General features: G+C 48.6%; 1 protein-coding gene across 1 annotated transcript in view; it reads left to right on the forward strand.

Moving 5' to 3' along the window:
* The window catches only part of LOC146205687 (uncharacterized), a 105,961-nt gene that overhangs the window by 4,345 nt on the left and 87,786 nt on the right, over positions 1–13,830 (forward strand). The window contains exons 2-3 of the mRNA XM_084607604.1: positions 1,718–2,058; positions 3,257–3,419. Coding sequence (XP_084463730.1) covers positions 1,718–2,058; positions 3,257–3,419 — 504 coding nt within the window. The remainder of the gene's footprint in view (positions 1–1,717; positions 2,059–3,256; positions 3,420–13,830) is intronic.

Raw genomic sequence — 13,830 nt, forward strand, 5'->3', positions numbered from 1 at the left:
CTACTACCGTAGACGTATATCGGTTTACCGGAGGTCTTCTACGCACGTGCACTGGAGTTGCTGTGACAAGGTGTCGCCACTGGGCGCATGCAGCGCAGTGGAGACACCATGCTAAATGACGCCACCGGCATTTTTCTCAAAGGAACATGTAATGCTTTCGCATTTAACCGCTCATTGTGGGATCCCTTATTATTTGCTTTTGAAACGCTGTAACGCGAGAACGACACGAAGCAATCTTCACATCAATATTTGGTGACAAAAATAATTATAGATAGACTTAAGTTCCACGTTAAATGTTTTAATTTCGATTGTATTTGGTCAGCACCTTCCCTATTCCTTATTTCCCATGCGTGCTCCTTGAGCCGGTCGTTGATGTAACGCCCTGTCTGCCCGATGTACGACCTGCCACACGTCAAGGAGGTTTCGTACAAAACGATTGTGGCGCATTCCGCAAACCGGTTCCCGTTCCTCTTTTTACACCCACATTTTTTTTTTTTTTTTCACCGGTGATGCGTCGGGTCAACTGACCAAGCTTCCGAGGGGCTGAAAAGACCAACGGCACGTTGTGCCGGTTTGCCACCTTTTTGAGGCCATGGCAGATTTTGTGCACGCATATAGGGCGTCACTTGAGGCCTTACTTTAGCCTGCGGAGGGGGTATTGCCTCCTTGCCAGTTCTGGGCTTCAACTTCTTCATGATTGTTTCTACAACAGACATTGCGCTGAAAACCACGAGTTTAAATAAAAGACACATTCTTCATTCGTTACGTCTTATTTTTAAAGGCCTTTCAAAACTTCGATCACGCTTCGCACATTGCGTGCTGGGCACGTGCCTTAACAAATGGGACCTTGCCAGTTAAAATATAGTCCTGAGGCCATCAGCGAGCAATAGAATGGAAAGTGGCTTGCCTGCACTTTCTGAGCTTTAGCTGACGTGGCCGATGTGCCCCAAGAAATTACGGGGAGAAGACATTCGGAATGTATATAAACAGTCTGTAAACATAGTGTGAAAGCATGCAGCTGTATCACCTCGCTGAAAGCGCGAGGCAAGGGGTCACTTGCCGTGTCCCGTCGTCGGCCTGGGAATGTGGCCAGCCTTACGAAATGGCTCTCAAGGCTGTCTGACCTGGAGCACCGGCTGAAGTCGCGGCCTGTCATCTGGGGCCAATTACCCATGTTTCTTTTTCTCCTTCCGCGATCTCTCCCGATCGCCAATGGTTGGGTAATTAGGTTTCTGAGAAGCCGGCTGTCTGCAGCGGCAGACCCAATTAGCTGGCCGTGATTGACGCATGGCAGGTGGGCTCTGTCTGAGTGAACCACTCGAGGCGACTGCGATGGGAGGCGCACAAGGAATGATACGGATAGTTCAGTGTTATTGTGGCGCTGACATTCTGGCGGTGAAAGTATATGCTACTCATCAATCTTAACAGCTCACGTCTCGAGCTTTCCTGCGGACAAAGAGACGAAATAATTTCCCCGTAGGCGCCTTCCTTTACTGTTTGTAAGATTTTTCTTCTAGTAATTTTCACTATTCGCACCTAATTGAGAAATAGTGTGTGTGTGAGAAATAAGTGTGTAGCAGTCGGGAAAGACTAGATGCCTTATTCTAGCCCCAGTTTCGTTAGCCTTCTGAAGTTCTGCGGTTCTGTTTCTTGAAGCGATCACGTTTTGCGCTGCGGTTCCTCGTGTGATGACGCCTGTTTTGTTTTCGCGCCGCAGCGCCCAATGGTGTCGGAGCGGCTGGCCCCAGCACCCGGGATGGCTCGCACTGCGATCTGTGCGGGTGCACGCGGCCCTCGGTGCGCTGCGACAAGTGCAACCGCCAAGTGTTCTGCCTGTCGTGCGACGACATGTACCACCGGCACCCGCGGCGCAAGAGCCACCTGCGGCGCGCGGTGGACAGCGTGGCCAGCGGGCGGCCGGCCTCTGTCAAGCCGCCGCAGCAGCGTGTCGAGGGTGATCCTTCGCACATGCCGGTGCCGCCACCAAGGAAAAAGAAGTCCCTCTTCAGCGCCTTCAGCCGTGGTCCTACGGCCACTCATCCGGCCGATGACCACGAGGTGAACCGCTCGTTATGCCGCCAGCCAAGCTGGGCTTCCGCGTAATTCTCACTCACTCACTCACTCACTCACTCACTCACTCACTCACTCACTCACTCACTCACTCACTCACTCACTCACTCACTCACTCACTCACTCACTCACTCACTCACTCACTCACTCACTCACTCACTCACTCACTCACTCACTCACTCACTCACTCACTCACTCACTCACTCACTCACTCACTCACTCACTCACTCACTCACTCACTCACTCACTCACTCACTCACTCACTCACTCACTCACTCACTCACTCACTCACTCACTCACTCACTCGATTGCAATACTCATGTACTTGAAATTTGTGAACATCAGGAGCACGGATGGTATAAAGGGACAGGTAGCTCGAGGCATAAATTTAAATGAGATATTTGGATAAAGGGTTTACGCAGCGAACAAAATGGATCCAATTTTGTTCTGTTCTGGCATTGCGAGAAGCGATTCACTAAGGCCCTTTCAGAACCCACCAGAAACAGATGGCATCAATATGAGGCTGTTGTCAAACTCAATGGTAGTTGTCGAGGCGGAGGTGGCGCGGAGCAGCGCCTCCGAGAGGATCAGTGAGGATGAGTGGAGACTCAACAAACTCACTTCGACAGTACCGTCGTTGGGTGAGTCGCGCAGCCGTCGGCTGCAGTCATCCAAACACGCAAAAGAACATTGAGCCGGATTTTCGGCTTTTGGTTCGTCGTCGATTTTTCATGAGTTGAACCAGTGTAGGGAGGGGACAAATCATTGCTTCAGCGTTTAGCAGCCTCACACCAGAACTGCAACCATCTCCGCCTAGCATGCATGATTATATACCGCTAAGTTGCAGCGGTAACTGTTTGATGTGTATCGGAACTAAACGCCTCTCTAGTGATCAGATGGAAGGAACGGCCTCACATGTAATTCGCGTCAAGACAGCCGGTGGCCTCTTAGATTTATAATGCGTGCACCAATGGAAGGGGGGAATTTATGGCATAACACAGGATGGTTTGCTGCTGGGAAGCTTGCAAAAATGAGTTGGCCGCGGCTGGCGTCAGGCAACAGCAGTTGAGGTCACTAGGAGAGTCCATGGCCTTGATCACGAGCTTGGCCATGTCGATGATGATGATGATGATTATGATGACCATGTGCATGACGATTAAAAAAAAAAAAACTTGCTACGGCGCAGAGGCATCCTGCTTTGCCGAAGAAGGAGTTCTCCTGGACTGACAAGTTTGGTAGCATCAAGCGCTTCATGGCGAGCCGGCCTTTGCCCCCAGTACCGCCGGAGGACGAAGGGCTGCCGCCACCGTCGCCGCGATACCACCGTGACCACGTTCCGCTCAATTACGGTGAGTGGAGCGCCCAGCCAGTGGGGCGGAACTAAAGACCGCATCTAGTGGGTGTTGCTGTTGCTTCTCGGCCGGTTAGAAGAGCTTTCGGTCTGTTGCGTCGTCGATATGTTGCAGGCTGGAAGAAGCTCATCTAATGTGACTGGTGCAAGAACTCAGGAACGGGCAGCGGGACGGGCTGTCTGCCATGAGCATGTCGCGGCTTATGGCGGCATGGAGATGCGCTCACTGGAGACAGATTCATTTCTCAGTCGAGAAACAGTACGATTGTAGTGAGAGTTCCCCTCGACATTTATATGACAGGCAGCGAGAATTTGCGCATTAAACTGGGTGGCATGATGTTCTCAGTTTTAGAAGGTAGCTTGCCAGTTCTGTCCAGTTTACCTTAACTGGAGTCAAAACCTAAACGAAAGTTAGGCAGCGCAGGTGAATGAAACCAACGACGTATTTCTTGCGGTCGTCTTTTTTTGTTCCATTACGCAGGCCGGCAGAATTGCAGCTGCTCATTTCCATAGCGAGTGCTTCGTTCGTTGGAAAAGTAGAGAGAACTGCAATTTGCAGCAGCGCCAGAGCGGAGTCACTCAGATTTTTTTTTTTATATATTTCACGAGTTTTCGTTAAATTCCAGAGAAAAGAAGGATGTTGGAAATATACTTTGCAAAAAGAAAGAAAAGAACAAAATGAACTAGCTGTTTCTGGACACCCTACGGAACTTAACGCTCTAGAATTTGCGCGCCACGCGACAGTTAACATGTCGCTGATATCACTTACCTGAAGTGCACCACTGTTTTTTTAGAACTAAGGGCCCACTATTTTAATTCCTAATTTATTCTTCCCACATTCCTCGTTTAGGACTCTGTTGCCAATGCGCCTGTTTAAAAAAAAAAAAAATGCCGCGAAAGCTAATCCGTTTTACGAAAAGCAGCAAAAGTAAGAATATTACGCGGTGTATGCAGTCGGGCCGGCAAGAGGCAGCTGGGATATTTCAAAGAAATATGTATTGGGCTAACCCGTGCCGCTACCAAAAGTACCTCGGCGGCTCTGATAACAGCAGGCGTAATCAGCGGTTGTCGATGGACAGAATCACCGTCGCTCCCAGCCGCACTCGTTTCAGAGGTGACCAAGAACTTTCGAGGCGAGGCGCGGAAAGTATTTTCAACTTCGAACACCGTAGAAACAGTGGCGCTCTACGCTTTTTTTCAGGTAAACCTGGCTGTCTCTTGCGTCACAAAAAAAAGGATAAGGAACGGGCCGGTGGCATCGAGCGTAAACAAAAAATAATTACAAAGCTAAGCGGCAATATGAAAGCCCACATTCCTTGCTGTGGATATGGCTGCGGTATGAAGCTGCTTAGGTATCATCATCATCATCAGCCTGATTATACCCACTGCAGGGCGAAGGCCTCTCCCATATTTCGCCACTTAACCCGGTTCTGTGCTAGCTGCATCCACTTGACCCCTGCGAACTTCTTAATCTCATCCGCCCACCTAACTTTCTGCCGCCCCCTGCTACGCTTTCCTTCCCTTGGAATCCAGTTTGTTACCCTCAGCGACCATCGGTTATCCTCTCTTCGCACTACATGTCCTGCCCATGTCCATTTCTTCTTCTTAATTTCCACTAGAATGTCCGTAACTTGCGTTATTTCTCTGACCCACTCTGCACGCTTCCTATCTCTTAATGTTACCCCTACCATTTTTCGTTCCATAGCCCTCTGGGTTGTCCTCAACTTATGTAGAACTCTCTTGGTTAGCCTCCACGTTTCAGCCCCATAGGTGAGTACAGGCAAGATGCAACTGTTGTATACTTTCCTCTTGAGCGATACCGGTAAGCTGCTAGTCATAATCTGCGAGTGCTTGCCAAATGCACTCCATCCCAATCTTATTCTTCTTGTTATTTCCTTTTCATGGTCCGGATCTGCGGTTACTACCTGTCCTAAGTAGACATATTCGCCTACTACTTCCAGTACTTCGCTACCTAATGTAAACTGCTGTTCCTTCCCGAGGCTGTTGAACATTACCTTAGTCTTCTGCATATTGATTTTCAAGCCTACCTTTCTACTTTTTCTGTCTAGGTCATCAATCATTATTTGCAGTTCATCCCCCGAGTTGCTCAGCAAGGCAATGTCATAGAAATGGGACAATGGCTTAGGTATAGAAATGGGAAAAGTGTAACGGAGCTGAAGAAAAGAAATAGCAAAAAAAAAAAAAAATTCATCCGGCGCTTAAGCGAAATACGAAGCGGGTTACATTTTGAGTATCGCTGCACTAGAGAGTGGTGAATCTCGCCAGAGACCTCTCAGCATATGGAGTAGGGGTTAGCTGGTTACGATGCTGCAAAAGAACCACAGAGATGATAAAAAGGTCCCAACGAAACGATGCTCTATATATAGAAGCCCCACTTCGACGCGGCAGGCTGTCAGGGACTCACCTTTTGATGCACTGCTAAACCTTTCACTGGTTACAAGAGCGAGCCGAGCCCTTGCGCGTAATGGTAGCTGCAAAGGTTCTACCTGTTTTTATTTTTTGAGAAGGAGGCAAAAAAGAACTTCCTTCTGAGCTGCCAATATTTGTTGACGTGTACACCCAGCCACCCACTTATTCACCAGCTAGTCAGACGAATAGGTAGAAGAAGCAAGTAAGAAAAAAAAAAAACAGGACAAAAATCTGACCCCGACAACGTGAACGGAAGTGACAGAAAGAAAGGCGGAAAAAATTAGGAGGCGATCGATTTGTCCATCGGACGGTAATGCTCGAGCATGGCTCGTTGCAACTGCATATATTGCCTCACCATTTCTTACATCGCTTGACTTGCTCTTTGCTGACATTTTCTTTGGTTTACATCGGTGGCGTGAAGCACGGGACATGCGGTGCGTGTTCCGCGTACGCGCAGTAGCGGTGGCATAACGGCGCCGCGCGCATCCGTTCCCGTGGCAACCACCGACGTCTCCACGTAAAGACATCCCTTTGCTGCTCCCACGACAGAGGTGCTGTGCCTTATACAACTTTCATAAGAAACCACAGCACACGCGGTCGAAATAGGAAAAGAGGCCTTTTCGCGGAGTTCACGCTAATGAAGAATTTGTTTCACTGCTAGACATTACATGCTTAAAACAAAATGCAGTGGTAAGTTAGTGAAATATGTAATTCCCAACCCGGACGTTGTGGATTCATATCTTGCCTTTTTATGCTTATTTCTGTGCCGTTCCTTTTTATTTCATCTTTCGTGATGGCCTCAGACAGACGATGGGCAGTTGTTTTAGACGCGGAACTTCTAATGCTCACGGATCTAGGGAAAGAAAGAAAAACAAAGAACACGTCTCCCATAATCTAGAGTTGATATAACTATGAACTGAGTTCGTTACCAGCGGGGAACATTAGACAGCTCGCATCATCATATATCTCGCTGCGTTTTCTTCGCGTGGCGTGTTTTGGCCGGCTCGCGCGTTATTGTCCAGCTTGTGGCGGCATGGAGGTGCGCATTTCATGCTTAAAGAAAATGTCTCTTCCAATTCTCAGGCAATCTGGGCAAAAGAATAAACGCTTCTGCCCCAGGCTCTGAAGTAGATGTATAGCCTCGCTAATCGAAATATCATTTCCCGACTAAAATGACTAACGAATAGCATTTCACAGGTGAAGCTCGAGGACAATAAACAGCGCAATATTTACACAAAATCTCGTAATAGGACAAAAATACACTGGGAAGTCGCTATATGAACCATGCCATAAATAACACATTTTCAAAAATGAAATTAAATTTTCGCACTAAAACTACCTGTGAAATAAGTTCATTTCTTTGGAATGTCGCTGCATGCGCGAGAGAGGGCTAATATTGCTGTGCTTAAAATGTGAGGAAATATTACAAGTGGATGAGACTTAGCGACGTGGCTAGTCGTAAGTGTTATGCCATGCTGTGTATATCTGTGCTGTGGTCAAATTATTCTTTAATGCGTTACCATTGTAACGATGAGTCGAATGAAAACATGGCAGCTGCCGTCTGCCGGTGACCATCTTCCGAGAAAGCTAAAGAAAGTCTTGTATACGTATGTCCTCGAGCGGGGTTGGATTTCGCAGTGGCGTGAACAGATCAGCTTTACACACCGCGGACACTGGTCACTCAAATAGCGCCGCAGCATTTCTCCTTCAGTGTTAAACTGGCGCTGCTTGCAAACGGATCCCGTTTGGATTTGGATTACGTGGGTCAAACAAATTCCTCGTTTGTTAGCGTCGTTAAAAAGGACATTTAGTCAGAACTACATCGCACGATAAGCTCCACAAGAGGAAGTGATGCTTAATTAGCGAACCAAAGGGAAGGGATTAGTGGCACGCTCCGACGAAGAATGCGTGCGCACTTTGTCCCTTTTTTTCAGTGGGAAGGCAGTAACTTCGCATCATTGCTTTGCTTGTCAGCCAGGCATCACCAATAAGCAAGGTGTTTTTCCATCGTTCATTTTTGTTATTGCTGCTGGCGGCTTCTGCCTACTTTATTCTCTGGATTAACTTGTATACTTCAGTACGCCGACACATACCGCCCAGGTTTCTTCAGGGCACCAGGAACACTGAGAGAGAAGCGCGCACTTCTTTTTTTTTTTTTTTTTTTTTCGCGAACAATAATTGGATCAGGATATCGGCTGCGTATTCATCCATCAGGAAATCACGGTACATGCAGCCTTTGATGACGCTGCTAGGTTGTTTTCCAGCACTCCCCAAGTACGTGTTTACCCGTCAGCCAGGCAGCTTAGAGAAGAGGTGGTGCGCTTAAGATACGCTAATTATGGACAATGGCTCTGCCGTCTTTTAAGACGCCGCAGGGCGCTGTTTGTCGAAGCGGTGCTCTTCCGCCCAGTAACACTATTGTGAGCGCGTTGGTCCTTAAGATAAACACTCTCCGGAGATCTGCTTAATGCATTTCGGCCGCATACGACATGTGGAACTCAGTCGAAGCGATTTATTAGCGGCTGTTGATCGGAACTATTTGCCAACGCCTGAAGCGAAAGGGTCTGCCTTTAGGTTGCGAAGTCTAATTTGGTTCACGAAGCCAGGCTCGCGGCAGATCTCTTGTGCGCTATATCGAGAGTGTCAGCGTTTGAACTTATTGACTTCCAGCACTGCTGTTTACCTTATCGCGGCGCGTGTGCACTCCCTACTCCGTTAGCCTTGCGCAGCGGGGGATGGGAGGAGGACGGAGTCGAAAGCCCCTCCCGCGGTCCATCCGCACGGTGGGGGATCAAGGGCCAGCGATGGGAGCTGGACCTTGGCCCGAGCGCTTGTCCAAGCCGGGCTCGCGGGGGCTCGGAAGAGCGTGTCTAAGCTCGCCGAGGGGGATCAGGCGCGTCAAAATAAGTCTCGCATCAGGCGCACCACTTAGCGCACATCCATGGGGGAACGCGGCCGCGTGGGCGCCTTCATCAGAGCTGACGCAGTCGGCGCGCGCCGGCAAAGCGGCCATTGCAACCGCGGTTGTAGACTCGGTGCGCACGCCGCCTCTGTTCACTGGGAAAGGAGGACGCGCCTCCGGACGCAGGGGCAATCGCGAGACGCGCCTTTCATTGAACCCTTGCCAAGAAGTTCGACGGAAATACTGCACAGCTGCTGGCTGTGACCTCACTCAGCAGTTGCGCGAAAAGTGCGTGGTTGGGACGAGATGGAGGGGGGAGGGGGGCTCAGGTCGGGGTTTCGCGCGGTGGAAGACGCCAACTGCGCCCGCTTGCCGGAATGAGCGAGCTGTCGATAAGGGGGCCGCTGCTCCAATTAGAGAGGTGTCGAAAATTGCTACCTTATCGAATGCCGTGTTTATAAGTCGTGACACGCAGTCTTGCCCTCGCGCTGGCGCTGGGCCGCTTCGCGCCGGGCTTCTCGCACGGCTGAGCGCGGCGTTGAGCGCTTTCACTTTCGGGACGCCGATCACGCTGCTTCATGGCTGGCGCGTGCATCAGAAAGTAGCATGTTAAGAAGGGAGCGCTCGCTTCATTTAAGCCAAGTCATGTAGCTCTACTGCCGATGAGCAGCCCTCACTTACCCTTGAGCGTATTCTTCAAATAATTTGATTGTGCACGCTTGGTAATATTAGGGGCGATTATAGCTCTCGAGCTTTATTGCCACAGATCTTGATAATATTTCGTGCAATGTTTGCCTAAAGAGGAGCACTTCAACGAGTGCTTTGTATATTAAAAGGAGAAATAATTACATGGTCGTATATTACATTCATGTTCAATGGATCGTAATAGCCAGACATTGGTCTAATAACTTCGCCATATTACGAATGGCAAAGTTAGCGCAAATATTTCTTTTGCACTTTTTTTTAGTGTAAACTGTGTATCAATTTTCTTTATCCAACGCATTTTTTATTTCCGGTTTCACACACACACACACACACACACACACACACACACACACACACACACACACACACACACACACACACACACACACACACACACACACACACACACACACACACACACACACACACACACACACACACACACACACACACACACACACACACACACGCACGCACGCACGCACGCACGCACGCACACGCACACACACACACACACACACACACACACACACACACACACACACACACACACACACACACACACACACACACACACACACACACACACACACACACACACACACACACACACACGATGCGGTTGGCGCTGGTGAAAAGCTTCAGAACTCTGAAGGTGCGGATGCTAATAGCCAAGAAAGTAGAAGGTTGGACAGCCATCGAAGTCGCTCAGTTAGCACTGGACGCGATAGTAGGAGGCCTTGGGCTCGGTTGGCACCATCGGCGCGTTGCTTCTATATTGTAGTGAAAAATCTTTCTCCCATGGACTATTTACAGTACTAATTCAGGTCAGTAGCAGCAAAGAGAGTTATGTATATAAATAACTGCCTTCCATGTAGATATCTTAAGGCTGTAAGGTTAATTGCTGTCTGGCTGTCTAGCTAGTGTGGGCTGTTCAGATATTTAGGCAGCTGCTGCAATCTCACTACTTTTGGTCGAACTGCCTGTCAGCCAATGTCGTACGACGGAGCGCGGCGCCAGAATGGGCGAGGATGTGTGCTCCTGCAGGGCGGTACAATTTCGAAGTTGCTGAAAATATCTCACTTTTCGGGTGGCCTACCACAGGACGTGATAAACGCGAACATATAAACTATAATTTCAATGCCGCAAAGGTATACCCTATCGTGACAACCGCTGCGGCGCGTCAGGCGCAAATAAGTTTCTTTCGTAAATATTATGCATGTCTGATCGAGCTATTTGGGGCCTACCAAAAACCACGGAGATCATGCGACATGCGCAATTCATAAACTTCACAGTGGTCGGAGTTATATATATGATCCTTCATTTGCTTCCGTTGTATCTCTGTCCCCGAAGAGGGTATGTTTTCGACAGTTGGCCGACTCCAAAAATACGAGCTCTGAGCTCGTTTCAGCGGCTCCGATAGCGGGAGGTATAGGCTGACTGACGTCTCCACGAACTAGGATGCGTTTGCTGGAACTTCGAGAAACACTTGGAGTCTCCTTTGAAGCACGATCTCTAAGTAGCTTGTTGACACAGGACACAAGTAGTACTGCTAGGCCTGAATGAAACGCGAACAGCACATGAGTGGAAAGCGAAATATTATTTCTGTGTACTTTCAGCTACACTGTGCAACTAAAGCGGCATTAATGTTTGTATACATCGGGGCATACGTTCACAAACAAGTTCCAGAGGAATAGCTTTGCTACTCCGTACCGAAAATACCGCATGTGCTTCGCTTTTCAGCTTAGCCCGATTGTACACAACACCGCAGGCACAACTTTGTCAACACGATTTGTGCTAACTTCCTCCCCCAATACAAACAGTCGTTTAGACACTGCGTAATTCATCCGCTTTTCAGATGAGTGCTCGGTCACGGCCGCTCGATGGAGGCGCACTGGGTGCGGCCTGCTGCGTCGCGCCACCGTCAATGGGCAAGCGCGTCCTTGGGGAGTTTACAGTTGCGCCTGCTATTTCTGCTGAGGGCGCCACTGTTCGGGGACACGTCGCCACCGGGGTCGCCGGCTCTGAGCGCGCGGTTTGCTTCCTTTCTGAGCGCGTTCGCCTCGCGTCTGCGTGGTAAACGCAAACTTTCTTGTGCGCGCGTGTGCAAGCACGTTAACGTTGAGACTGGATGCGTTTGTTTTTTAAGGCGAAAGCCGTTCTATGCCCATGGAACGAAAATCTATGCGCAGAAGCTGTGTCTGTTATCTGTGCGTCGCATCTGTGCACTGGGGTGCCAGTCGCAAAAGTGGACGTGCAAGGAGGGAGATTAAGAATGAAAATGATTGATGGTGATAGGTAATCAATAAAAGTTATAGACATTGATAGAGATAATGACTAATGCTAATAACTAATAATAGTTAATAATGACTAAAATGATTTGTAATGACCAATATATCAAACTACGACATGTTCAGTTCAGGCGTTCAGTCGTGTCCGACTCTTCGTGACCCTATGGACCATGTCACGCCACGCTTTCCGGTCTCTCACTATCTTCTTAACATCACATAGCTTCATCTGCAATGCCTCGAGAATGCCATCTAACCATCGCGTTCGCTGCCTACCCCTTCTCCGGCGACCCTCAACATTTCCCAACCTCAAATCTTTCTCCAGCGACTCCTCTCTTCTCATCAGATGACCAAAGTAGCTGAGCTTTAACTTTAGAATTTGACCCTCCAATGAGTAGTCAGGGTTTATGGTCGACAATATCGACTGATTTGATCTTCTGGCAGTCCAAGGAACTCTTAAGAGTCTTCGCCAGCACCACAATTCAAACGCGTCAATTCTTCGGCGGTCAGCCTTTTTCACAGTCCAACTCTCGCATCCATACATCACAACTGGAAAGACCATAGCACGGGTTATACGGATCTTGGTTGGCAGACTAATGTCTCTGCTCTTTACTAGGCGGTCAAGGCTAACCATTGCTCTCTTTCCCAGAAGCAGGCGTCTCCTAATTTCATGGCTGCAGTCTCCTTCCGAGGTAATCTTGGCGCCCAAGAACAGAAAATCTGTCACAGCTTCCACTTCTTGTCCATTGATGCTCCAGGACTTGATAGGGCAAGACGCCATGATCTTCGTCTTTTTAATGTTCAGTTTAAGCCCAAACTTCTCACTCTCTTCTTGTACGCGCATCAGAAGTCTCTTGAGTTCCACTTCACTTTCTGCCATTAAAGTGGTATCATCCGCATATCTAAGGTTGTTGATACGTTTTCCAGCAATCTTCACTCCAGCTGAAGACTCGTCCAGACCGGCCTTCCTCATGATGCACTCTGCATATAGGTTAAATAGGCAGGGCGACACTATGCAGCCTTGCCTCACCCCTTTCTCAATCGGAAACCAATCAGTAAGACCATGCCCAGTTCTGACTGTGGCCTCTTGCCCTTCATAAAGGTTCCTGAGGAGACAGATGAGGTGAATTGGAACTCCCATCTCTTGGAGAGCTTGCCACAATCTGCTGTGGTCTACGCAGTCAAACGCTTTCGCATAATCAATAAAGCAGAAGTAAATGGGTTTCTGGAACTGTCTTGCTTTTTCCATGATCCAGCGAAGGTTGGCAATTTGGTCTCTAGTTCCTCTGCCCTTGCGAAACCCAGCTTGCACGTCCGGAAGCTCCCGATCCACATACTGCTGCAGCCTACCTTGCAGGATTTTTAACATCACCTTGCTAGCATGCGAAATAAGCGCGATCGTGCGGTAGTTGGAACAATCTTTGGCACTGCCTTTCTTTGGAATGGGGATGTAAACTGACCTCCTCCAATCCTGTGGCCACTGCAGGGTTGTCCAAATCTTTTGACATAATGTATGCAGTGTGTTAACAGCGTCGTGGTTGAGGTTTTGAAGCAACTCAGCTGGAATACCATCAATTCCGCTAGCTTTGTTCTTAGCAAGGCTGGCTAAGGCCCATTCAACTTCACTCTTCAGGATGCCCGGCTCGAGATCAGTAATCACAACCGTCCTATGTTGGGTTTGCACATCCGGGTCCTTCTTGTACAGTTCTTCTGTGTATTCCTGCCACCTCTTCTTTATCTCTGAGGCTTCAGTGAGGTCCTTGCCTCGTTTGTCCTTTATCACACCCAGCTTAGCACAGAAGCTTCCTTTGATATCTTTGATTGTCTTATACAGAGCTCTTGTGTTCCTTAATTGGCTCTTGTCCTCAACTGCTTGACACTGTATGTTCAGGAAGGCATTCTTATCTCTCCTTGCTATTTTCTGAAAATCCGCATTGAGAACCTTGTATCTTTCTCTTTCCCCCATACCTTTTGTCATCCTCCTTTCCTCAGCTATTTGCAAAGCCTCTTCAGATAACCAGTTTGCTTTTTAGCATTTCTTTTGCTTTGGAACTACCTTAGTAGCAACTTCTTGTATTATATTA

Source organism: Amblyomma maculatum, chromosome 1 (genome assembly GCF_055883805.1).
Source record: "Amblyomma maculatum isolate TAMU_Amacu chromosome 1, ASM5588380v1, whole genome shotgun sequence".
NCBI classification, from domain to species: Eukaryota; Metazoa; Arthropoda; class Arachnida; order Ixodida; family Ixodidae; genus Amblyomma; species Amblyomma maculatum.